This window comes from Neodiprion lecontei, chromosome 7, assembly GCF_021901455.1.
Source record: "Neodiprion lecontei isolate iyNeoLeco1 chromosome 7, iyNeoLeco1.1, whole genome shotgun sequence".
In the NCBI taxonomy this organism is placed as follows: Eukaryota; Metazoa; Arthropoda; class Insecta; order Hymenoptera; family Diprionidae; genus Neodiprion; species Neodiprion lecontei.
This window is the reverse complement of record NC_060266.1, coordinates 6,820,767-6,847,075: the sequence shown is the minus strand read 5'-3', so window position 1 is coordinate 6,847,075 and position 26,309 is coordinate 6,820,767. Positions and strand designations below refer to the sequence as shown.

The window sequence follows — 26,309 nt, the reverse complement described above, 5'->3', positions numbered from 1 at the left end:
TGTGAAATTTTACTATATATTCAATGTTCAAAAAAATTCGGAATGTAATTTCATATAACTTGTCTCGTGTTTTGAGAAATTCTACAATTGTTATTTATCTCGATCATTTTTTTCCCTCCAACTTCACGGCTGGTTCTTCGATTTCGTCTTTCCAAATATTCAAAGTAATTCAATTATCACCAAACATCTTAGCCCAGCAGCTGTGTTATCAAAGTATCTTAGGTGTAGAATTTCATTCTCGTGTCACGTGACGGATTTTTGAGATTCAAAATTAGTCTCCTGAAAAAATGTTTGCAATTATTCAATCTGAAACCCATTAACAAAGTTAAAATTCTGATCACTCCGTGTATCGATGAGTTTAAACTCATTGAAACTTTTATTCCCAGATACTTTTCAGTGAATGTTTTCTCGTTAATTTTAAAAATTTAGGATTTTTCCAACATTTTTAAACTTTTAAAATTTTTCGGAAACGAGAAACTTCAAAGTAATGAGAAAATTCTTCGAAAGTTCATGTGTACTGAATAATTAGCGAATCCATTTTGTACGACAAAAAAAAAACTGCATAAAAATTTGTTGAACAATGTTTTGTTTTAACACCTTATCGGTAACTTTTGGGCATTATTATTATTCAAAATTAATTTTCGTTTCGTCTTTATCGTGGTTCACGTTTCTCCAATTCTCATCTTAGCGCAAAGTATTCAATATCGTCGACGAGACTCACTTTTGATTGAGAATGCATATTCAATATATCCTCAAATCACAAAACAATACAAATTACATAACATAGAAAATTCCTTAGCACCGCTAATTCAGGACTTCATCCGTTATGAAGATAACGTTCCGAAAAGGTTGTTCCCATAGAAAATTCCCCAGAAACGTAAATTTAGGACTTCATTCGTTATAAAAACAACGTTCCGAAAAGTTGTTCCCATAGAAAATTCCCCAGGAACGTAAATTTAGGACTTCCTTCGTTATAAAAATAACGTTCCGAAAAGTTGCTCCCATAGAAAATTCCCTAGAAACGTAAATACAGGACTTCATACGTTATAAAAATAACGTTCCGAAAAGTTGTCCCATAGAAAATTCCTTAGAAACGTAAATACAGGACTTCATCCGTTATACAAATAACGTTCCAAAAATCTGCTTCCATAGAAAATTCCCTAGAAACATAAATTGAGGACTTCATCCGTTATAAAGATAACGTTCCGAAAAGTTGCTTCCATAGAAAAATCCCTAGAAACGTAAATTTAGGACTTCATCCGTTATAAAAATATTGTTCCGACAAGTTGCTGCCGTAAAAAATTCCCTAGAAACGTAAATTTGGGACTCCATCCGTTATAAAAATAACGTTCCGAAAATTTGCTTCCATAGAAAATTTCCTAGAAAAGTAAATTTAGGACTTCACCCGTTATAAAAATAACGTTCTGACAAGTTGCTCCCGTGAAAAATTCCCTATAAACGTAAATTTAGGACTTCATCCGTTATAAAAATAACGTTCCGAAAAGTTGTTCCCATAGAAAATTCCCTAGAAACGTAAATTCAGGACTTCATCCGCTGTAAAAATAACATTCCGACAAGTTGCTCCCGTAAAAAATTCCCTAGAAACGTAAATTTAGGACTTCATCCGTTATAAAAATAACGTTCCGAAAATTTGCTTCCATAGAAAATTCCCTAGAAAAGTAAATTTAGGACTTCACCCGTTATAAAAATAACGTTCTGACAAGTTGCTCCCGTAAAAAGTTCCCTATAAACGTAAATTTAGGACTTCATCCGTTATAAAAATAACGTTCCGAAAAGTTACTCCCGCCGTTGCCGACCTGGACGACGACGACGCGACGGCGGAGGTCGCCGCGCAGAAGGTTCCGTCAACCCTGCGCCGGCTTCATCGACCTCCAAACGAAACCATCGTCGAGCTGCAAACGGCGCTCCTCGTCCGTCTGCGAGACTCGCGAGAGCCTGGATACCTAACGCGGTACCGAAGCACAGTGTTGTGTCCGACCTCGTCGACGTCATTGTCACGTCTCGACCTCTCCGTCTGCCGCACACCTCGGAAAAAAACACACACACACACTGTGAATTCAGAGTCATACGTACACTTCGACATTCAGATCATGTAATTCCACACCTTGTCAGGTGCAATCGAAATCAGTATTATACCTATATATTCTTTTCTTTGCCTGAGTTGACGTCGGTTTGTTTAATTTTATTTCTCTTACTTCTTCATAAATTTGGCGGGAATTTAACTCCAGTCAATTATACGCTTCACTAAATCATTGAATATATTCATTGAATTATTATACACGATTGTATTCTTCTTCTGCAATTTTTTATTTCAAATTTTCCAAGCATTTTTTCACGCGTCTCTTAATATATATACATATTTTTTTCTTCTATTTTCAACGATATTTCATCGATTACAAGAATTTTACTTGTCGGAGATAAATTATACATTATTTATTTTTATTCTTTTTGTATTTTAGAATTTACGTTTTTTTCTGTTTTTCTTTCGTTTTGCGGACTTGAAGACTTGCTCAGCGACCCGTTGCTAGCCAGGCTACAGGATCTTTCAAAAGTTGAAAATTTTTGTGCCGAAACAATACATAAAAAGGAAGAATATCGTTCAAGTTCGGGATCAGAAATCACTTTATCATGTTATTTCTCACAGGTCGCAGGCAGTGTTGACGTTTCTCTTGTCATCGTGCATTATTCTGGCACTGGAGTGATTATACAATACATACATATCTACATAGATATATACATACCGTGGTCTGCGTGATTGCAAATGAGCGAAAAGATGAACGTTACCGAGGCGGAAATACCGTAAGACACGGAAATATCATCCGCATCGGTTGAAAGGAAATTCAGAATCCGCGGGGAATGATACAAGGAAAAAGAAACTTAATCGGGAAATTTCTCCTTATTTGTGTTTACGTGTAATGTGATAATAATATACTTACGACACGGTTATAAATTATATATATATATATATATATATATATATATAATACATTAAAGATATAAAGATCCGAAGTTTAAATAAACTGAACGCATTGGCTGAATGGTTCTACTCGGTCTTTTGGCCCCGGCGGCGGCGAGGTGGACGCGAGGAAAAGCAACCAAGAGGTAATCACGTATTATATACAGTGATTGAAATCCTCCTTCCTTGTAATAATGCTTTCGTGATATCCTTCCATCATCAGCCAGCGAATGTCGTTATTTCGCGAGACGGGTAAAAATCAATTGGACTGATTTCCTCGACTATATACGTATAGATTTACATTTTTCTCCTTCGCTGTGTCGTAACTTCTTCTGATAATAATCACCTCACCTTTTTTTTTTTTATTTTGCCTAGGCAGGGTGGCCACACACCTAAAAAACCTGGAAATGTCAGAGGATTTTTAATTTAGTGATTGAATAAACTTAAAATATCAGTTTTCTATCACGGAAATTGGAAATGATCTTTTGAGGTAACAAGTTGACTTTTATTTCGTCGAGGAAAACAAGTTGGCTTAAACTGACTTTTTTGTACGTTATATGTTTCTTCTATTCGAATTGAATTTTGAACCGAATATAGGGTTGATAAACCGAACGATTTTGGTTTTAGTGACTTACTAGAACTGGAAAAATGTCAGAAAAAACTAGGTTTTAGGTCGTGGGAAATCTGGAAATTTCATACAATTTTTTCACAACAATTTGTGGCCACCCTGTTAGAAATATAATTTAAGAAATTAGTGTTGAAGGAAATCAATACGTGCGAGCATATTGAAAAATTTTATAATTATTGAAAATTTTTTTTTAGAAAAATATATATAATTTGAGAAGGAACGGAACGTTTTTGGTTCCATTTTACTATCAAAATTTGTTTTTGTTTTATTCAAGAGGAAATTGAATTCTGAAGGTATTAATTAAGGTTAAAACATTTACTAGCCTAAATTTACATTTACAATGCCCGAAAGTATTTTGTAAAACATTTTGTACTGCTGGATATGTACAGTCTGTGGTCTAATTTGTTATAAATTTTTTTTCTTTCTAGATTTCAAAACGCTTTTGAAAGAAATTATTGAAAGTTTTGAAAGAAGCTTTTGTTTTGTTTGCTTCACAAGCAAAATTATTTGTCTCTTAAATTTGCCTCTAATATGAATGCTCTTCGATTTTACGGTGAAAAATTTCTCCGCAATTTTCGTTACAAGACGTAGCCTTGAACCATTGCAAGTGAACCGTTACGGTAACATTGCGTAAAATCGTAGTTTTGTAATTAGAATGAAAAAAAGGAAATACCTCGCCACGGACGGTGCTTCTGCAATTCATGATTCTCTCTCTGTTTCCCAAGTATTGTTCCAATTATGTCAGCCAAAGCCAAACGCGATCGTCTTTCCAAATGTAGCTGAAACTATAATTTCTCGACCAATTATAACATGGGTTTCAAAAACCATGCAGAGATCACGGATACTGAAACTTCTGTACATTTTACGACGTAGTTTATGAATATTGTTTTGAAACAATCGAAGAACAGTCGGAATATAGAAGTTGAAAGTTAATTTGAAGAACACGTGACCGACATTGTCGAAATCTCTGATAATTTTGGGAAAGATGGTAACATTGCCCTTTCCTTTATCGACCACTAGATTCGTCGATAAAACAGAACGATACAGCAACTGAATATACAGTAATGTATGTTTATTTAAAATCGCGGTTTTGTTTTTGGGTATAAAAAAAAAATAGCGGTTGCAACGAGCGATATTTTACTCGGTCGGTATAGTTCGACAACAGCATTCACTCAATTACAAGATGACGAGTAAATTGTCATGTCTAAAGCACGCAGATACGGAATTGTGAGAAATCGACGATCCAATCGTAGGTTTTGTCGGATAACGGAGACGCGATTTGTTAGCTCTAATTGACAGGGAGCCGGTAGGGTTTACGGTTATCTCTTGATTCGTTATGACTATGTGTGTACCTATCCCCGTATAACATTTGGACGTCCAACTGGGTCACTCATGCCGGGGTGGCAAATTAGATTAAGCTCACCATTTGCCCTGACATTTATAAACCAGAATAATCACCCTATACCCTGATGCGATGATCATTCTCTCGTCTAGTGAAATTTCTAGTCGTGGTTAGTATACGGTCTTATAACTATATTCCAGTTTTACCATAACCAAAAAATATTACAGTTCTAGGGACAAAATAAAGATTCGTTTCGTCGTTGTGAACTGGAAATCTGCACGTTTTATATTCTTTTTCATTATGCCCACTCATACCTACGTCTTTGCTTGTAACTATTGCGATAATTTGATTTCATAGTGCAACAACAAATCACCTTGAAAGCTTTATTTAACTGAAATAATCTGGTCAACCAAATAAACAGATTTAATTCTGCAGTAACCACAAAATTTTACCTTCACGATGATAATCAGAACTACAATCACACTAAATACTTACGTCTACCGAATTTTGTTGTAATTCTAGTAATTTTTTAACCACTATTGCTAGACACCCATTTTACTAGAATTCTCTAGTGACTGTGCAATTCAGATTTTTTTTTACTAGAATTCCCTAGTGACTGTGCAAATCCGATTATTTTACTAAAATTCCTTAGTAACTATGCAAACCAGATTATTTTACTAAAATTCCCTAGTGACTGTGCAAATCTGATTATTCTACTAGGCTTTCCTAGTGACTTTGCGAATCAGGTTATTTCACTAGAATTGCCTAGTGACTGTGCAGATCCAATTATTGTACTATAATTCCCTAGTGACTGTGCAAATCCGATTATTTTACTACAGTTCCCTAGTAAGTGTGCAAATCCGATTTCTTTGCATAAAAATACCCCCTTCGCTATGTTTAGCGAAGGTAAAAAATCTTTACGAGAATATCATCGATCAAGTTTGTCTGGACGTCTGCAGTTACAGGCCATTACTCTCAAAGCACGGCACTCAACTCTTGCACTTGTATCTTGAGATTAATGTCTATTAAGGGTTGCGTTATCATTTATCGCCGTCATACTTGCGCTATGCATAGTATATATAGCAAAAATCTGAAGCGCGCATGATTAACGATAAAATTAATCTGTACGGGGCGTTCTATTCCAAGTCGACTGACATCTCTGCACCTTTGATATTTCGCACTTCATTCACATTTCTTTTGGTATTCTTTTTCGCTGTTATAATGAATTTTTTTTAGCAATGTAATCAGATCAGAATTAATTTTTATCAACATTATATCCAGTGATCACTTCGGAGATCACTGTGAAAAATCATCGTTCCCTGACATGCACAATGTTTTTGCGAATCATTTGTTTTTACGGAAACACTGCGCAAACAAATATTATAAAAAAAGATATCAAAATCAGGTACAAGATAGTCTGCAGGTTTAAACGATCTTAGACGTATTTATAAATATTGAAGCTAAATTTCACACGCGTGTAGTAGCTTAACAAAACTTTATGAATTATTATTAATTTCCTTCGTCACAAAACAAAAAAAAAAAAAACATGTTATGATTTACAATAACATGCTTCGTTTAGTTTTACAACTGTCGACTAATTTCACATGTACGTGTTTCCTATCCTGAATAATTAGTTGATTCGACAAATCGTGGATTCTTGTTTATCAGCCGTCGACTTCTTTTAGCAAATGATTTACTAAGTTCAAAAAATGGTCTTTGCTAATAAAACAAATAAATACCTTAATCGTTAAACAGCCACACTCAGATGGAGTTGATGAAAATTATTTTTAATTTTTTTTTTTCTCAACTGCTGACCTTTTAAAAAAATTCTAATTTTCACAGCTAACTATATAAATGAACTTTTAAATCAATTTCTGGCCTTAGGACCTTCCTCAGAACGACAGAAATCTTGTCAAGTGTTTTTCGATTTTTTTTCAAAATCAAATCAACAGCCGTAGTAGAGTTTCCCAACGTGGAAAATTTCCCCTCCTACGATATCCGTTAAAGGATTACTCGAATGAAACAACCGCAATGAAATACGTTCATTTTTTTTTTTTCTTTTGATGCTCATAAAAAAGTTTGAGACTTTTTACGTAGATAACTTATCTTTATACCTTATATATATATATATATATATATATAAGGATTATAATACAAACATCCTTCACACTTTGTGAGTTTGTCATTTTCTTTGTCACCGCGAGAAAAAATTGTCTGGCCTGTATATTTTCCCATTCGCTTTGTTAAATCTACCAAATCTTATACCTATTCTTATTCCCCTTTTGATGCCTTTATCATTTACTTATATTAGGAGCTTTTCTCATTTCTCGACCATTTACTTTCCCCCTGCATGAATATAACGTTATTATTATACAAACCACGTGTTCGTACGATTTATAATACGTACGTACGTATATCGTCTTATTCTTTGAAACGGGGTCATCCAACTTGAGAAGGAAGGCCGAGAGCCTGGGAGCTTCTTCTCTCTGGCTTATATTATTGCCGTTGCATCATCTACTCAATTAACTAACAAATAGTAACCCTCATTGTCAGAGCTCGGCGAAGTTTCGCTTCCGCGAGTATCGAATTCCTAAATTTTTATTACAACAAATGATTTCTTGCAAAGATATTGAATCTCCTTTTTTATTTAAAAAATTTTTTTTATCTTTGCAATCTTTTTTTTTCCATATATTACCGAAATAGCAAAAACAACTTACTCGTTCTACAATTTTTCTTGTCGATACGATAGACTTTGCTTTTAATAATTGCGGTAATTTTGTTCCGTCTTAATCGACATATCTTTGCGATATTGTTTGGGAAAAATTAAGCACTCGTAGAATCTTTCCCGACTCTTAACGAATCAAAGAATTATCTTAGGTTCGTTTAACAAGAGAAGAAAAAGATTTATATACGTTTAATTTACTCTCATAATTTGCAAAAACCTTGAATATTGGGTAACGAATAAAGCTTCAAGATACTTTGACAAATTGAATGATTTGTTGTGAGTAACATTCTATTACAATAATTACATTAAATTATAACTATTATTATAAAACTGAGTCTAGCCAAAAATTTGACGATTATCGAGGTTGTTATTTTTGAAAAAATAAAATTAAGCATCTTTCACTTCGGTATAAATATCCGCATTCAATTGTGTCACCTTTGTGTGCAATATAGAGGAAATTATTGTACGCAATATATTAATAATCACGCAGAGAAAGCGTTAGAAATAAAATTTATACTTGGTTTTTATGCAATTTGGACGAAAGTGTGAAATTTTAGTCGAATGTTGGTTTTGCATGAGAAAATAAAAAAAAATAAAAAAAAATTGCAGTGAAATACTGTAACAATGAACTTCGTAAAAACAAAAAACAAAATAAATAAATAAAAAATTGACTCTAAGTTAAAATGTATGGCGTATTCACGAGTTTAAATATTTTATGTCCAAAACTGTATGACTTATCGATGTGAATTTGTACCATGAATAATTTTCTCAAATACCCGACGATAGAATTATCATCGATTATTCGAGATAAAATAATCTAGCTTTTAGGCAATATCAGAATTCATAAGTATTCGACAATAATTGAAAAGCTTCTTTGAAGCAAAAGTTATACAAAAATTGAGTGTATAGAAGAAAAGTAAAAAGAAAATAAATCAACACAGTCAACGAAGGAAACTTCCGATACAAACATTTTACTTAGAGTTATGAATTTTCTTTCAGAACCCACGAAGGTGGCGGAATAGCAGTTGGGAGATTATCGCTGTCACGTTATGGACCGCAGGTGATGAGCGTGCTGTGCCTGCGCACCTCCTTGCCCCAGTCTAATCCCAATAACAGAAAAAACTCGGCGTCAGCAAAGATTGACCTGGTGGAAGAGGAGCCGACACCAGTATCCTCCGTCAAAGACATATCCACCGACGAGCTGGCTCTCCTAGCTAAACTGGAAGAAGCCAATCGGTGCGTAGATTTCTCGTTGTGGAACCTAGATACCTCGAATATAGAGAATTTATTTATTTGTTTTGTGTTCGTTTATTGAAATGAGATCATACAAACGCAACTCTTAGGAACTAGATATAACATACATTGCATTCTACTAATTGTAAGACACCTAGCTATATAATTATTATACCGCTGTGCGTAGGTTCGTTAAATATAAAAATGAAATTAAAAAGGATTAACAATTGAAAAAAGAAAAGGAAATAATAATAACAGTATGTGAAGTTCAAAGTATAATTTGTTAGTGCATTTACAACTAAGTGCGTAGTTACAAAATCACCCACGTATCCTTGTTTTGTGTAATTATTGTACAAAATATTTTTCAATTTTTTCTTATCATCGTTTGGCAAATTTGTTTAAGTCAGCTGAAATCTAGTAAAGCTGTAACGTAGGCATTTTTCTTTTCATCGGAGTTTTGGACATTTTAGGTAATCCGAACGTAATACTACTAGAATTTTGATGAACCGCATGAAATTCTTTATAACAGAATGACAAAGCTTCGACATGGATAGTTCAGATAATATTACGATATTCATACTCTTGTTCATACCGTGCGGTGAAATAATTTCTATTACAATTTATGAGTTTCATGATTGTTTTTCTGTTACGTAACGATCCTGTTCAGAACGTTGTTATACGCATCCCAAGCAATAATGCCATAGAAGGTAATACTGTTGAAAAAGGCGTGATAAGATTAAAATGAATTGTGAAAATTTATTTACAAAAGAATTTTCGAAAAGAAACAATGTGATTTCGCAAACCTTTCGATTTTCATGAAAGCGTTTCGTTTTTATCCAAACTAAAATAATTGACGGAGTATATAATTTGTCACACATTTTTCAGGCTCATAGAGTCAGATGCAAAGTCGTTGAATTCACTGCAAAGCAACCACAGCAGAAAGGGATCGGACACTTCGCAGGTCTCTTTGGCGTCGGGGGGCAGCAGCGGTGGTGGGGATGCTGCGCCCCGACGCCACTCGCCAACAGACGGCGAAGAGAACATCTGGACACTTTGGGGTCACATCGTCGCCGACTGGGAGAATTATAGTAAAAAGAAGAAGGAGTTCGTCAAGGAACTGGTGCGCAAAGGCATTCCACATCACTTCAGGTATGCACTTTCTTTCGTTTATTTATTCCTCACAAAACTTTGAACGATGACAATCTTTGGATTGTAAACAGACGTCGACGATCGTATGCAAGACTCATGACCAATCGATCTTGTATTATAGAGGGATAGTATGGCAGCTATTATGCGGAGCTCACGACGCTCCGGTGAAAAAACAGTTCGCCGAATACATCAAAGCTACGTCGGCTTGCGAAAGGGTGATCAGACGAGATATAGCTCGAACTTACCCTGAGCATGATTTCTTCAAGGAAAAAGATGGCTTGGGACAGGAAAGTCTGTTCAACGTAATGAAAGCTTACAGTCTTCACGATCGTGAGGTAGGATACTGTCAAGGCTCGGGCTTCATCGTTGGTTTGCTTCTCATGCAGGTGGGTGTTCGCAAGTTTCACCTTTGTCGCTCATATTCCAGATGTAAGCTGAATTTGACGTAGTCTTGAGAAGTCAGGAAATTGTCAAGAATTTTCGGCATCGTTCTTGGAATTTTTATCAGTTTTCTCTTTGTTACAGCCGTAAGGCTAATATTCTAATTTTCAGTACGTATTGCAATACGTATGTGGAAATTGAAATTCGTACAAAAAAAAGTATGTATAAGATATAAATTAAACTTTCGTTTTTTGTCAATCTAATGAAAACCCCGTAAATATCAGGGTATTCGATATGCTATAGACTCTAGACGACCCGATTATGTACATCTAATAAACTATTTTATTTTCTCTTGTTTCTGGTGCCAAGTAAAATGATGGGTTGATTTCCAATCCAATAATCACACCGTTTTATGCAGATACACACGTGCGCTTTCAGATTCAAATGTTGGCGTACAATTGCCATCGTCATTACCATTTTATCGCTAAAACGTGAACACTGTCTTATTACAGCAAATGCCAGAAGAGGAAGCGTTCGCCGTCCTCGTTGCATTGATGCAAGAGTATCGGCTTCGAGACATGTTCAAGCCGAGTATGGCCGAATTAGGAGTCTGCATGTACCAGCTGGAGCATCTTGTGGCTGACACGCACCCCGAACTTCACGCTCACTTCACTGCGCAAGGTTTCCACACGTCGATGTACGCCTCTTCGTGGTTTTTGACACTCTTTACGACTGCGCTTAGCCTGCCTCTCGCCTGTCGTATTTTCGATGTGTTTCTCTCGGAGGGAATGGAGGTCATATTCAAGGTCGCCTTGGCTATGCTACACTTAGGCAAAGAAGACTTACTGAGCCTCGACATGGAAGGCATGCTGAAGGTAACGCAGATCGATAATCGAATTCGAATTCGAACAATTCTCACGTGTGAATTTTGTGCTTTACAGTTTTTCCAGAAAGAATTACCTGGTCGAGCGGAGGCGGATCCTGACGGACTGATGAATCTTGCGTACGAGATGAGAATTAACCAAAAACGAATGAAGAAGTTGGAAAAGGATTACACAGTGTTGAAAATGAAGGAGCAGGAGGAAATGGTGGAACTTAGAAGGCTGAGAGCGGAAAACAGACTACTTAGGCAAAGAACCGAACTATTGGAAGCAGAGTCGGCTGAACTTGCCGACAGATTAGTTAGGGGTCAAGTATCGAGGGCAGAAGAAGAAGAAACAACGTTCGTTGTGCAGAGGGAACTGGCAGCTTTGAAGCATACCCATCTAGAAACAAATCATCAGTTAGAAATAGCGCACGAAGAGTTAAGGTCGCTTTCCATTCTATTGGAAGAGAATTTAACATCGAAACAGTCGTCTCTTGACGAGATGTCGCTTAAGCAAAAAGCGTTATCGGAAAAAGAAGAAATGTTACAGTGCTTACAGCAAGAGCTGGTCAAAGTTAGATTGCACGAGGCGGAGAATGACGCTACGATCAGGGACCTAAGAGCAAGGATACAAGAATTAGAGGAGGACAAAAAAACACTACGAGAGTCGAGACCGGATAATTCTGTGGCGCATCTTCAAGAGGAATTGATCGCTGTGAAACTTAGAGAAGCGGAAGCGAATTTATCTCTGAAAGTAAGTACCATGGTCTGTACGTAATGTTTGCATGGAAGGAATTCGATCGTCGCAACTGTTGAAAAACAGAAAGCTCATATGGCTATTATTAACAACAATTATTAAAAACATTAATAACAATATGTTTTCAGGATCTTCGGCAAAGGGTAACGGAATTAAGTTCGGCATGGCAGAGGCATCTTCAAGAGCATCGATCGGCTCAACCTGCTCCGGCAGCGGATTCGACGCCAAAGAAATTACTGTTCTGGGAAAACCGAGGTCACGAGACTCAAAGACTGGAAGAAGATTTGATGACGACAAGAATCCGGGAAATGGAGGCTCTCACCGAGGTTAAAGAACTCAGACTGAAAGTAATGGAACTCGAAACCCAAGTACAGGTGGCGACGAATCAACTTAGAAGACAGGACGAAGGCGGAAAGCAGCTAAGGGAGGAACTCGACGAAGCTCTGATAAGAGAAAAAGACCTCACAACGAAACTTCGGGAACAACAACACAAGTATTCGGATCTAGAATCAAAAATGAAGGATGAATTCATGATGGCGAGGATAAGGGATGCGGAACATGCTCAGCAAGTCGCTGAACTTACTCATAAAATATCCTTACTTGAACTTAAGGTAAGCTACCTTCAATCTTGCGCGTAACAGTAGCTAATTACCAATACCAAAACATATTATTATCATTATTATTATTATTGTTGTTGTTGTTGTTGTTGTTGTTGTTATTACTATTATCATCTTTTATCATCTTGGTAAAAAAAAATATATGTATATATGTACCTAACAATTACTCCAACGACTTTTTCGTTTGAAACATTTATTTCTATGATTTATCCTTTTCTACTGCTGGTTTCCAATATGCCATACAACGTCTTTAATAGCGTTACTCAGGCGTCTTTCTTATCATCTAAAGCTACAAGTTGGTACAGCATATTCGCATTGTGCTGCCACCTATGAGAGTGCTCAGACATGAACAGATTGTCACAGAGTCCAGTAATTTTAAGATAAGAATAAGTCATCGCAAATACGTTGCGTTCGACAAATAAAAAAATTGAAATATGCACGTATTTGTAGAATTAATGATGATAGCGTATGAACAAATTGAAACAATCATTGGAAATTTGCATTTTGAGAGCAAGAGAGAATAATTAATTGTATTGTAATAGTTTGAAAATGAAACGATGGAATGTGTAATGACAAATTGAATTTGAACTCCGATATTCCAATGCTTACCATACATTTCTATTAATTTTTTTTTTTATCAATATACGAAATAGTAATAATAGCATGCCCAAAAATTCAGTTGAAAAAAAATTTTACACTCGTTTGCAGAACGAAGAAATGTATGCAGAAGGCGAACTAAGGAACAACCTGGATGATAGCGAACGAGTAAAAGAATTGCAGGATAAAGTTGCCGACTTGAAAGCTGAAGTAAGTCTTTGAATTGTTATTACACAAACATAACGTTTGCTCCGACAATAATATAACGATAACCAAAAGCGAACAGACAAAATAAACAACACTGTACTGTATATACAATACAAGTATTGCAGTAAGAGGTGACAGTTTAATACGAGGTATGATATTGACGTTACTTCCGATTATTAATGCCGAGCTAATTGATTACAGGGATCGGGAATAATAATAATCTCTGATATTGAATCCCAAAAACTTGACAATTATGCTTGTTTTGCTCGTCTCTCTCGATATGATTAATTTGGTTGAATTTTTATACGATATTGAAATGAAATTTTCTGCCAGTGTTATGTCTGTTAATTTTTACACAATAAATTTTGCTGCAATATATATGTCACAGCAATAAAAAGAGCCACATTTGAATTTTCTCATGTCCTCACGCACAGGTGCAATTTACATACAGCATAAATCGCACTTCTTACTGCAATGCAACGGAACACGCAATGCTTGTTAATGATGTTGATGCTTCAGACTAAGACCCGCTGTAACATACCCACAGCCTCAGTAACTGTAATTACCAGTAAAACCAAGGAATTCAGAGGAGCAGTGGCAGGCAAAATTTGAAAATGCTTATAAATTGTACATGATTACTGCGTCGTTGTTTGTCTATAATTGACTATTTTATTTCTGAGTTGGGATATTAATTACTATTACGAAATTATTCTCCCTACACCGTCAGATATTTCCTTTTTTTTTTCTTTTTTTTTACTCACAATCAGGGTATTTCCATTTCACCTCAAAGAACAATTTATGCTATCACTTTGTATTCTAATACAGAAGAAAGAGTAGACTTATATGATTATGCTGTATAAAATGCAAAAATTCGTAAATTTATTTGACAATAAAAACTCATTCTTGCAAACTGCAATCGATATTCAACGTTAGTAATAACTTTTGTTGATGTCAGAATGCGTGTTTCAACGAATGTTGATTAAATTTTGAATATGAGGAATTAAATCTTTCAAATCGTTACGCGTTTTTCATCTGTGAAACAGATTTATGATGAACCGGAAAAGCTGAGCAAACAAGAAAAATGAGGAAATTTTATTGCTATAATTTGACACGTATTTCATGCTTTCGAAAATACGTACGTAGAATTAGATGAAAGTATAATTTGAAATCATAAAAGAAATGATACGATAACGAATCTCAGATTTGTGCGTTCAAAAGTCACCACACATTTTTTCTATTCCATTGAGGAATATCAAAAGAGAATTCTAAATCTTTTTCCGCAAAAAGCTGAAACATTTTATTTCGGCTAACTTGTTGCTACCCTACGAAAATTCAGGGATCCAAGGACAGTTTGATGAAACCTTAGGCGTTTAAAACCATGATTAATAAACTGCTAACATAAGCTGCTTCGTTGCGCCACTCGTGTACTTATATATGCGTAAATCACAAGCGAGGGAAATTCCCTTACAATTGAGACTGAAACAAAGTAATAAAATTGAACAGAACTTCAGATCTTCTATTTGAAAAATATTTGCATATACAAATTTTTTTTTTCCAGCGCGGCAAACTACCTTGAATTATATCATTCAACCATACGAGTATTGAAATATGTGTTACATCGCTATTCCCTACGAGATCCTCGTTGAAAGCAATCGAAATACATAAATTGTATTTCATGTCTGTAGATAAATATATTTATAATATATTTTCACTTTAAATGGAAAGTGATGTTTATATTGCAATAATTTGTTTCGAAAGCAATTGATAGAACGATTAGAGAAACTAATATCCCAATTCTTCTGACTACAATTGGAACGCAGCTGTAAATATACACGACGAAGCAAATTTTCCAAGAAACCTTAGCTATCGAGCAAATGAGGCGGCGGTTAACTATTACTAACCCACTATTGGTATGTTGTCTCTGTCTCCTTAGTTTCCTACGCCAATCACCAGCCCGGAGACAGAGCCCTGGCGCTGGCTCGAGTAAGTCCTATCTATCTCTCTGTAACGCTCTCTTTTGTTGATTGTGCCTTTTGTAGTTAGCAAATTCGATTTACGTATGTGAGAAAACAAAACTGTCAAATACTTTCGCACCGTCAAAGTAGATTACGATCCAGACAAACAATCGGAAGCACGAAAGTAGAATTGAAAAATCGTCTTTACTTTTTTTTCGAATTTTCTATTTTTAATTTTACCTAAGATACTTTCAATATTTATTTCGCATATCAATTTAATTTTATTTTATTTTTAGTTATTTTTTTTTTTACATTATTTGCATAGCGCAGGTGAGCGTGAAAAAATGTGCCAAGAGTAATAAATTGTAGCTTATGTATGGCACAGATTTATCACTAATTGTGTGTGGGACCAAATTCACAGGATCTTGTTAATCAAGTGTAATATGGAATGCAACACAGGTTCCTTCGTCGAATAGGTATTATTTCCATTAGAACAATGTTTCAGATTGTTGGATCGCCTTCGTGATGAATTTATATCGTCTTATGCATATCCTCTTCTTCCTTTGATTCGATATCGTCTCGTACAGACTACCTATTTTTGCTAACTTATTTCAATCATACCTACTATTCGATTCTTTGCTATACTTACCGTCGATCAAACCTCCTACGCTAATGAATAACTAAAATACCGTTCGTCCCTCTTCTATCCAGCTAACTCATTTACTCTAATGTCAAAAATCAAATGTAATTGATAGTCGTAAGTTGGTCGAATGTAAATAAACGTTGAGAGTACAGAACTCTTTAAACATTCATTTATTCAAGAGTCTTCTGGCTACGAGTACTTGCCAGATTATACGCATGCTACAGTTTTTTTTATCGAGTACAATTTTCCTGCATGAATCCGTTTGTGCGCTTCTAGAGTTACAATATAATATGTGTTACACTCTTTTCATTGTGAACGTCTAATGTATACGGTCGAGAAAAAAAATGCTACAATTTTAGCTCGTTGTACCATTTACGTATGAAAATAGATACTCTAGAATAACTAAATGTGCATTATATCGATGTGAAGTGTCGTTTATAGATTTTTTATTTTTTTTTTTTCTTTTTCCAATTTTTTGTACTTCCGTTTAGTGTAAGCATCAAAGAAATAGTCCGATGCCAATACACAAAATATCTCTCATTGCGTAATTATGCCAAGTTACTGTATATATACATATATGCATAAATGTGCACAAATTATATAGACCGGATTTGTATTAAATATGCACTTTTTAGCATTTATTTGTGTGATTTCTGTTAATAGTAATAATAAGAATTTGGCTCTGCAGATTTAAAAACATAGAGTTCGGCCGCTTTTTTTTTCAAACTCTCTCACATCTCGCTCATAATTGGCTAAATTTTATAACGACTTGAAATTAGTCTCTGCGATTGCTTTTTTAGATTTTTAAAGCAATCCTTTCAGGAACAAAATAGCCTTTCCAGTCAGAATAAAAATACGAAATGTATTGCATTGAAAAGTTTGCTAAAATAAAAAAAAAAGTTTAGATTCACTACTTTTTTTTACCAAACCTGTCCGATCCAAGTTGTACAAATTTAATAGAAAAAATCTCATACAAAAAATTAATGAGAATAATAAAATAAAAAAATTATAGAGACTACGTGCGTGTAGTAATAAAATGTAGCCAATTATGAGCGACGTCTAAAAGAATCTGGAAAATAGTGGCTGAACTGACTGAGAATGCCACGTAAAAGTACTTATAGGTCTAAATTAACTCACCAAAAAACATTATCAGTGTTGAAAATGAAGTATATAATTAAGTGAAAAATTCCGAGTGACGGATTTCAAGCGTTACTCTTCAATAATTGATCGAGTAATTTTTATGCTTGGTTACTTTCATATTATAGAAATGATTTTACAAAACAAAAAAAAAAAATTAAGATCACTTTATTCTGCTTGATCTTTATCGCATTAAAAACCGAATCCTACTAGCAGTAGGATAGTTTTTCTTCTGCCGTAATATTTGTAAAAATCGAACTATCGAGTGAACTATTTGTTCATTTCATTTTATTTTACACAAAATTGACAAATCAATAATATTTTTCAAATTGTACTACGTGGCTACAAATAGGAAAAATTTGGTGGTATTGTATCATTTGATAATAAGTAATATATGCACGCTTGTTTAGGTCATGAGGCTAGAGAGCTGGAAACAAAGATGGACCGGCAAAGATGGTCCAGCGATACGAAGTATAAGTGTGGACACCGAGAGCGAGTTAGATGAACGGGATCTCAGGATCTGCCTTCAAGATCCAGTCAATGCGTCGACGCCCAGCCCTCCCGACATGTAGATTCTATCCATGCAAAGTGTTGCGCTAAAATTCACTATTCAAGCAGCTAAGTAACAAATAACGATACTCCATTTTTGGCTGTGAAGCCTTTCAAAAGTCAATGCACAATGCTCAACTTGAAAAAAATGGAGAGAAAAATAATTTGATATTACTATTATGATATATATATATATATATTTATATAATATATGTATATGGAGCATTCCATGTCAATTCGCCGGGCCATTGGCCTGACCCCTTCCGATTTTGATGTCCAATTTATTTTGGGTTCTGTTGGGCCCAAAATACGACCTCAAATTTTTGGAAATTTTTATTTCATTTTTAAGGGGTTGCACGAGCTGAAAAACCATAAAATTGTAAGAAAACATGAAGAGGGATCGTTTTTAAATTGATGATTTTTTTTTCACAGAAAGTAGGAACCAAAACATAATTTCTCGTCCTAGTCCGAAATTGGGGCGAGAACCAGCATTGTCGATTTTTTTTTTTTTTTTTCTTTTCAAGAATATTTTATTTCACTTTGCAGACGAAAAACAAAAACAAAAAAATAGGTCTTTCTCGTGGAATTTGTTTTTTTTTCTTAGATTAAAAGTAGATATAAAATAGTAACTTCGTAAAAAGTAGAGCTTCTTCGACAATTTTCGGGCCTCTTTCCTTATTTTCTAAACTATTTTTTTTTTTTTGTTTTTCGTCCGCAAAATAAAGTAAAATATTCTTGAAAAAAAAAAAAAATCAACAATGCTAGTTCTCGGCCCACTTTCGGACTAGGACGAAAAATTATGTTTTGGGTCCTAGTTTCTGTGAAAAAAAAATCATTAATTTAAAAACGATCCCTCTTCATGTTTTCTCACAATTTTATTATCTTTCAGCTCGTGCAACCCCTGAATAAAAGTGAAATAAAAATTTCCAAAAATTTGAGGTCGTATTTTGGGCCCAACAGAACCCAAAATAAATTGGACATCAAAATCGGAAGGGGTCAGGCCAATGGCCCGGCGAATTGACATGGAATACCCCATATGTACTCCATCGGTGTCTCATAGACGCGAAAGTAGTTCTATTAACAAATTAATGTAATATCTACTGTAATAGTAGTACCTATAAAAATACACTCCCATGCAATAGCTCATACTGAAATTCATGAATCAAAAAAGTTCAATCTTCTCAACTCCCTCGACTCAGTATAGACGCCCTTTTTCGGTTATTCAAATCTTGGACCAATACACCAACTTATATTATCAATCATGTAGAATAGTATTTTTCCCTAGAGGAAAGGCCAACTCGTAGGTGTTTTTGGTATATAGGTAGTATCTATACGGTATATTCTACAGTAAATGGTGTACAAAAAAAAAAAAAACAAAAAAAGAAAAAACGTATGGTTACTGTTCTTAGATCGATGATCGTTTATGACGTTTGAAAAATTTGTGAGGCTGGTCATATTAGAATATATTTCTGAAACTTTGATACGAGCCTCTATTTATATCCCTGTGTTACGGTCAATGCTGATTTGCGACTCGAGTTGTCCCTTGCTCAAAGTTATTAATTTTCGTAAATAATTATTTCCTAGCTTGCAATTAACAGTATTCTTCCTCGACACTGTTCACCAAATATAGGTATCTGTATCACTTGATGTTCTATTTATAATATCCTGTGACTGTGTACTTAAAGTCGTTCTATTACTCAAAAGAAAATATCGTAATCAACAATTTAGCTAGTTGGCCAAACAGATTTTTGTTCTTTGCACAACTACAATGCATATTTCAGTCGACTAATAATTGCTTCTCTATGTTTTGGATCATGGTAACACCTTAGAATTTTAATGTGGAAAAACTTGGATCACCCGTGAAATATTGATTACGTCAAACCCTGCGCTTCATGTATTTTCCTTATATAAACACGTAAATTTCTATGATCCATGAAATTTATTTTAGAAAGTTGAAACGGATTAATAATCCTGTACATTTGCTGGTTAGAGGTGGCCAATGTTTTTCAATGTTTTAACCAAAACACTTAAATTTTAATTGATATTCCAATATTTTTCAGTATTAAAAATATTTAGAAAAAATAAAATTGCAGTTTTAATTGCAAATTAATATTAAGTATCGATCTGTATGTATAATACGCAATACAGTAGCTCACTGCGGAATAGTAAGGCACTTATGTTTGACAGTATAATTTTCATTCCTAAGACGTTACTTATTCCTAATTTTAATTAGATCCAAGTGTATTGCGATTACACTTTGCAATTATGTCCAAATTGTTGAGTGTGAGGAAATTTTAGGTGAAATTTGGGTCGCAGTTTTATATCATATTTTAGAAAAAAATGACCCCGTTGTTATAGATAAAAGCAACTAGAAGAGAAATGTCTTTAGATAAATCCTTATGTATCAGGAAATTTATATAATGTTTTACATATTGGTGTGGCATGTGTAGATTCATGAATAATCGGTAGAAGAAAAAAATGAAAGAACTTTCCAGATTTCGGTGTTTTTCTTTTTTTTTTTTCTTATGTTTCTAATGAGAATGTAACCTACTTAACGTAGTGTGTGTGTGTGTCACAACTACGAACAGTTTGCAAATTTTCATATAGATTACTGTTGCAATAATAGAATACACTACCAGCGTACAAGCTATAGTTGCATTTTAGCATATCTTAACTTATCTTCTTCAGTTTCCTTTTGTTCAATTGAAATAATTTTTATTGTATTAATATGTGCTCTAGTGGCCGTTCTAATCAATCGACACTGATTATCTATAATAATGTATTGTACATAAAGTAAAATTCGTCGATAATTTACACATCCCGTAATGTACGATTGAAATAATATGTGATCACTGATACGATGAAATTAACATATGGGACTTGACACTAATTATCAGCATGTAATGTCACCTCGAAGAAGTTATATCGGATCCTTAGTAAAGTTCAAATATATTCATTGTAAGGTGAGAGTTTCATTTCATCCGTACAAACATCGAATTTCATTGTACTATATATTTAAAATTCTTTGAAGTATACTAAAAGTCTGGCATATTTTCCTGCCTGCCTGTTTATGAAAAAAAAAACAAAAATAAAGAGAAAAAAATATTGCTAAACCGAATAAATAAACATAGCTCAGACCACGGTGATCTACATTTTATACAGCGAATATACAGCGGATTAATTTTATTTATATAATTTTTTTTTTAGTTATGCTACAATACTACGTGTATAATGGTTAATAAATCTTGCAGCATATTCGTGACAGAGTTTAGTTCATTTACTTCTTTGCATTGAATGCATTTTAAATAACAAATTTCTATTTCTATTCATCCTGTAATTATGTCATCAGCAATACGTCGGCTACATCAGAATCCGATACGGAAGAAAGATTGTTTCCTGAAAAAAGAAAAAAAACAATCATAATTAGATAAAATTCCATACGCGACATGGCGATGCGGTTATATCTCAACTTCGTGCCTATAACAACAGCACGAGACAAAGGCAGAAAGAAATCAGGATCACAAACTAGCGTAGTACGGGGCAAGCAAAGTAGGATTGTCGTTGAATTAATCGTACATTCCATTGGAATTAATTCGAGCATGAGTGAATTGAATTTTAAGATGGACGGGAGGGGGAGACCCGGAGGGGGGCACAATTAAGTGGTATTCACAATACCATACGTATTGTATTAACGCATGTACGTAGATGCGATACGCAGACGATGCGTGTTTAATATTGCAAAACTTGACAGCTCTTTCGCTATTGCATACCTGTACGTATATGTACGCACGTACAAACGTACATGTACACGGAATGGTAAATAATCATGGAAAAAGGGGTTCATCGTCATTGTTGTGTGTGCGCGCGCGTTGCTACAGGGTGCGACGTTGCCGTTACCCAAAGTTATTCTCCGGACTTTTTAGGCCCTATGCCGATCGTGTGCCGCGAAGAAGGGATTATAGGGACAGCAGGGTGAGGCTCTGAGAGCTCTCCTTTTTTTTCCGCGGGGAGGGATGGGGGTGGAAGGCCAATTAAATATGGCGTCGATGGTGGGGTGTGGCCCGAAGAGCGCATGCGCGGCCTGTCTGTCTGCCGCTGGGTGTTGAACGTGAGGCGAGAGCAGCAGCAGCAGCATCGGCAGCCTAGGTGAATCAGATATTCAGAGGACCCTGTGCAAGAAACCGGCCGGCGTAGTAGTACAAGTCTCGAGCTCGAGTTGTGCGGAGGAAAGAAAGTATACGGAGGGAGAAGTATAAGAAGATATATATACATACATATATATATATAAAGAGAAGTCAGGCGAGCAGCGGTTCTTTCAAGCGCACCGAAAGCACTGCAGCTGTGAGAAAAACAAAGTCGTAAATAAATAAATTAATTAATTGATTAATTAATAAAGAATAATAATAATAATTTTGAAAAATAAAAAAAATTAAACACTCGAGAAATACAGAGGTAAACCCCTGTTGTACGCTAGCGGCGTTTGATCGATTATATACGTTGTAAAAAAAAAGAAAAAAGAAAAGTTTTTCTTAAAACTAGTTGTTGTTGGTTTTTATTTCTACGTAAAACGGTTTCAATACCCGCGATTAAAGTCACGCAAATGACAATGGCAACCGAGACCGAGAACAACGCGCCCGCGGGGGAGACAAAAGACATCAAGGATGTTAAGGACATGAAGGAGGCTCTGAAGGACGAGACCTCCGACAACAAACAGCAGCAGGAGGACACGAAGGATGCTGCACCGGCCAAGGAAGAGAAGAAGGACGAGGCTAACGCCGAGACGCCGGCTCCGGCACCGGCAAAAACAGTCACCGTCCACAAGCCGAATTTCGAAAAGGACATCGTTTACCTTTACCAGTTTCAGCGAACTCCGTTGCTGCCCTCTCTATCGCCCTATTGTCTCAAGGTTGAGACCTGGCTACGAATCAACGGTATCAAGTACGAGGTAAGTCGCGTCGCAATGCTTTTATTCTTCGCATCTCCTCTCCTCTCACCATTATTATCGACGATATCAATCCCATTCCATGATTTATGGAGCTTACCACGGACTGATTTGGGATTTTTTGTTCGCACGGTTCGTTTCGAAACGTTCCTGCAAACATTGTTCAACGATTTCTGTTCCACGATCGTTTTTTGTCTCGTTACGCTACCGCTTTCCTAGTTTCGCTCTTCGACTCTCCACTCGCCATTATTATCAACGATGTCATTTCCATTCCATTCCCTGATTTATGCAGCTTAGCCACGGACTGATTTGGGATTTATTGTTCGCACGGTTCGTTTCGAAACGTTCCTGCAAACATTGTTCAACGATTTCTGTTCCACGATCGTTTTTTGTTTCGTTCCGCTACCGCTTTCCTCATTTTCCGTTTTTCACCGTGAAACACAGACGTAAATATAGATGCCGGGGCGTTGGGTCTATGCTCTGCTCCCCCCTCAACCCCCACACGTCGCCCCCCACCCCTATTGGGTTGCACTGCGAGCCTGGGAGTTGGGAACAGCGAGGGCTGACTACAAAGTCGAAAAATCGATGCGATATGTGTTATTTGTAATGCGTTTTGGAGAGACGAAATTATTTACAAGACCAGGCTTTGTCGTACGTATAAATTTCGCTTCTCGTCGTAATCAGACGATCGATGATGCATACTGTTGATCGAATAATAAGAAATGATGAAAACATTTTCCATCTGTGTAACTTGCGTTGGCACGAGTCTATTATTGAACGCCCCAAGATATCGAGGTTCAAGGAAGGTTCGTACGTAATCGCGTATCTCCTCTCGGATGTATTATTGTACACGAATACCTGCGTATCTTCTTGTTAGCGGCGGGAAATAACAAGATACGAAGGAAACAGCTCTCTTTGTTCATACAGTGTATTAAGAAACGTTATAAACAACAAATCGGCTCGTCAATGGTTCCATATAGTCGATTTGACTGATTTCTATCGTTCCAACGATCTTTCACTGCCTGTGAAATTTCACCTGGCAACTCTAAATATTATCGAACCATACACGCGACAGTTTTCAAGCCCTAAATTCCACGTAACAACAGCGAAGAATTGTCGGTAAAACAGTCACCTGCCGTGAATGCAACATTAGGATGGCCAATTTATCAATAATATTTAACTGCCGTTAAATTCCTTATTGCACACAGGAAATCGTTCCGCATCTACTAATCACGGGTATACGTACGTTGTACATGCGACATTACGCATAGCCCAAATTCCGTTTCGCTTCGTCAATTGGTCGAAAATAAAAATCGACCAAACGCTAGTATTTGAATGTTATGGATATTTTTTCCTGGGTTTTTCAAGCAATTAAAACCGGATTTAGCGATATGCGAATCGGGAGGGGCATGGAACAAGTTTAAAGATTGCTATGAATTGCATCATGATTGAATACAATACTGACGTTAGTAACGTTGGGCTAACAAAGCATCGGTACAAAAACCATTGATTTAACCATTTTTTTTTATGATTTTGAATGAGTTCAGTCTCTATAATATGAGTACGTTTTACTTGAATTGTGGATTGCTGAATTTCACTCGATCCTGAAGCTGCGAAGCAGCGATTTCATTTTCCTTTGAAAATCCATCGCTACATTAACGTTACAAACTTTAACCTCGTTGCTATAGAACATCGATGTTAGTAACGGTAATGTAACGACACGTGATGGAAAAACTCATTATAGTACAATTTTCGAACGGTTCTCAAGAATTTGTCTTTTCAAAATATGAACATGTTTTCTTTGTTATTATTCACTAGTTGAATTTCAAACAATCCTAAGGGTCCAAGTAACAATTTTTTCCTAACACGCATCGTTAAAGTAACGTTACTAACTTCAACCTCATAATTCTACAAGGAATTCTCACCCGTAGAAAATTATTTACAACTTTCAGTCAATCGGTTCAAACTCTACGGCTGCTTGAACCAATTTATATGTGGCCGAGGGCTTGTTTATTTCAGATTCTGATTGTCAATGTCACGGAGAAAGTTTTAATTTTCGTAAAGAATAAGCCTGAAACCACAGGAGTGAGTGGTGCACGTTGCTTTGCTTCGTTGCCTGAGGCAGGGATGGATATTTATATTCTTTGTGACAAATCTGTCACGTCGCTGCAGTTTGATCTGACTTACTAGGGATGTATTTTATTATTGAAACAAACTCCATAATTGCCATGCGTCCTAAAGTAGTCCAACTATTTATCCCAGATCACATGCGGCGACTAACGGCATTATAATTGTGAAGATAGGTGAAGAGCAGTTAATTACAGGTTTCCGGTGATTCTGGTCGAAGCAAGTTTTTATTTTTGTTTCAATTTTGATTGATTTCCGGAGCAAGCGCCATTACATTCGTCGTAAATTGTCGAATGTCAGAAGCAAAGTTTATTTTATTACTCTGTTCGAGCGTAATCCGAAAACTCGTTTCGTGGCAATCGGTCGGCGCTTATTCGCTCTTCTTCAGATTCAAATTCTTCACGTTAACGCAACAATGCGCATTTAGAAAAACTCGTTGTTTCACGGACACAGGATTGTCCAAACTTCATTTTATGTTTTTGTCAAAATCAACTCCTTCAAAATTATATTCCAAAGTTTCGAAATGGTGATTTTTCAGTTTTAAAGTTTCGTTTGTTCGGGGTTGTTGTTAATCTACCTAAAACCCGGGAATGGTCAGGGATTTTTGTTTTATCATAAAATTTTGTCGAGTTTCCGAGAGAGATAAATTCAATGGTAAACTCAAACATTTTGTATCATTCGAAATGTGACAATTTCAGCGAAATATTTACAGTATACAATACTTCAAAAAATCTGGCGTGGTTGAAGTTGGTAATGTTACAGTAATAATTCGTGTTTCGGTGAAATCGATATTTCTTAATTTTCGGAATGTCTGAAATGCATTAAATTATAATAAGGCAAAACAGATTCACATTTTTAAATTCTACCTACTTCAAAGTCACTACAAAAGTACAAAATAGTGATCCCCCCCCCCCTCTCCCCTAATGTTTCGTTACGCTTACGTTACTAACTTCAGCATCCTAAAATTTGGTAACAAGTGAATTGAAAAAAGTTTCAAAACTGCGTACAAATTAAACCTCGCTAACCGTACGGCAAAAAATGTTGTCTTGTCTTTAAAATTTTACAGTCACTTACAAACGTTATCTTATTAAGAAGACTCTTTTCGATTGATACGAAAAACGTGTGAAAAGTCGGTAACTTTAACAATCCAAAATTAGCGTTACGATAATAACCCTACCAACTTGTCTAGGATCGCGATACCAACATCTTGAAAATAAAAAAAAAAAAAAAAAAAAAAACACTCGTGTTGTCTCAAATAATACGTCTTGTTGGCGTCGGGAAGAAACTTGGGATTTTTAACGCACGGCTATCGCAGCCTATTTAAAGGCTCCGTAAGTGCAGGCTTTTCAGGCGTCGCAACTCGTATGCACACGCAGTTGGATTCGTGTTATATACGTGTTCCGATCGTCGTTCCCCCTGGTGAGGGAACGCCGAGAGAAATGCCTGGCTGCCTGGTCGCGCCTTCTGGGGCTGCTGAA

At 35.7% G+C, this 26,309-nt stretch overlaps 2 protein-coding genes across 5 annotated transcripts in view; both read left to right on the top strand.

Annotated features, from left to right (window-relative positions):
- The window catches only part of LOC107220187 (ecotropic viral integration site 5 ortholog), a 43,322-nt gene extending 24,186 nt beyond the window's left edge, over nt 1-19,136 (top strand). Inside the window, exons 1-11 of one of the 4 annotated variants that reach the window (XM_015658667.2) lie at nt 1,958-2,133; nt 2,666-3,123; nt 8,672-8,908; nt 9,791-10,054; nt 10,176-10,440; nt 10,948-11,310; nt 11,377-12,054; nt 12,186-12,668; nt 13,383-13,481; nt 15,412-15,461; nt 17,624-17,761. In XM_015658667.2, coding sequence (XP_015514153.1) covers nt 3,059-3,123; nt 8,672-8,908; nt 9,791-10,054; nt 10,176-10,440; nt 10,948-11,310; nt 11,377-12,054; nt 12,186-12,668; nt 13,383-13,481; nt 15,412-15,461; nt 17,624-17,630 — 2,511 coding nt within the window. In that variant the 5' untranslated portion in view covers nt 1,958-2,133; nt 2,666-3,058 and the 3' untranslated portion in view covers nt 17,631-17,761. Of the gene's footprint in view, nt 1-1,957; nt 2,134-2,665; nt 3,124-8,671; nt 8,909-9,790; nt 10,055-10,175; nt 10,441-10,947; nt 11,311-11,376; nt 12,055-12,185; nt 12,669-13,382; nt 13,482-15,411; nt 15,462-17,623 lie in introns of those variants that run through there. The other 3 variants (XM_046745868.1, XM_015658666.2, XM_015658668.2) reach the window with 3 other exon arrangements.
- Nucleotides 19,137-21,870: 2,734 nt separating this feature from the next.
- The window catches only part of LOC107220188 (failed axon connections), a 36,185-nt gene continuing 31,746 nt past the window's right edge, over nt 21,871-26,309 (top strand). Inside the window, exon 1 of the mRNA XM_015658669.2 lies at nt 21,871-22,707. Coding sequence (XP_015514155.1) covers nt 22,363-22,707 — 345 coding nt within the window. The 5' untranslated portion in view covers nt 21,871-22,362. The remainder of the gene's footprint in view (nt 22,708-26,309) is intronic.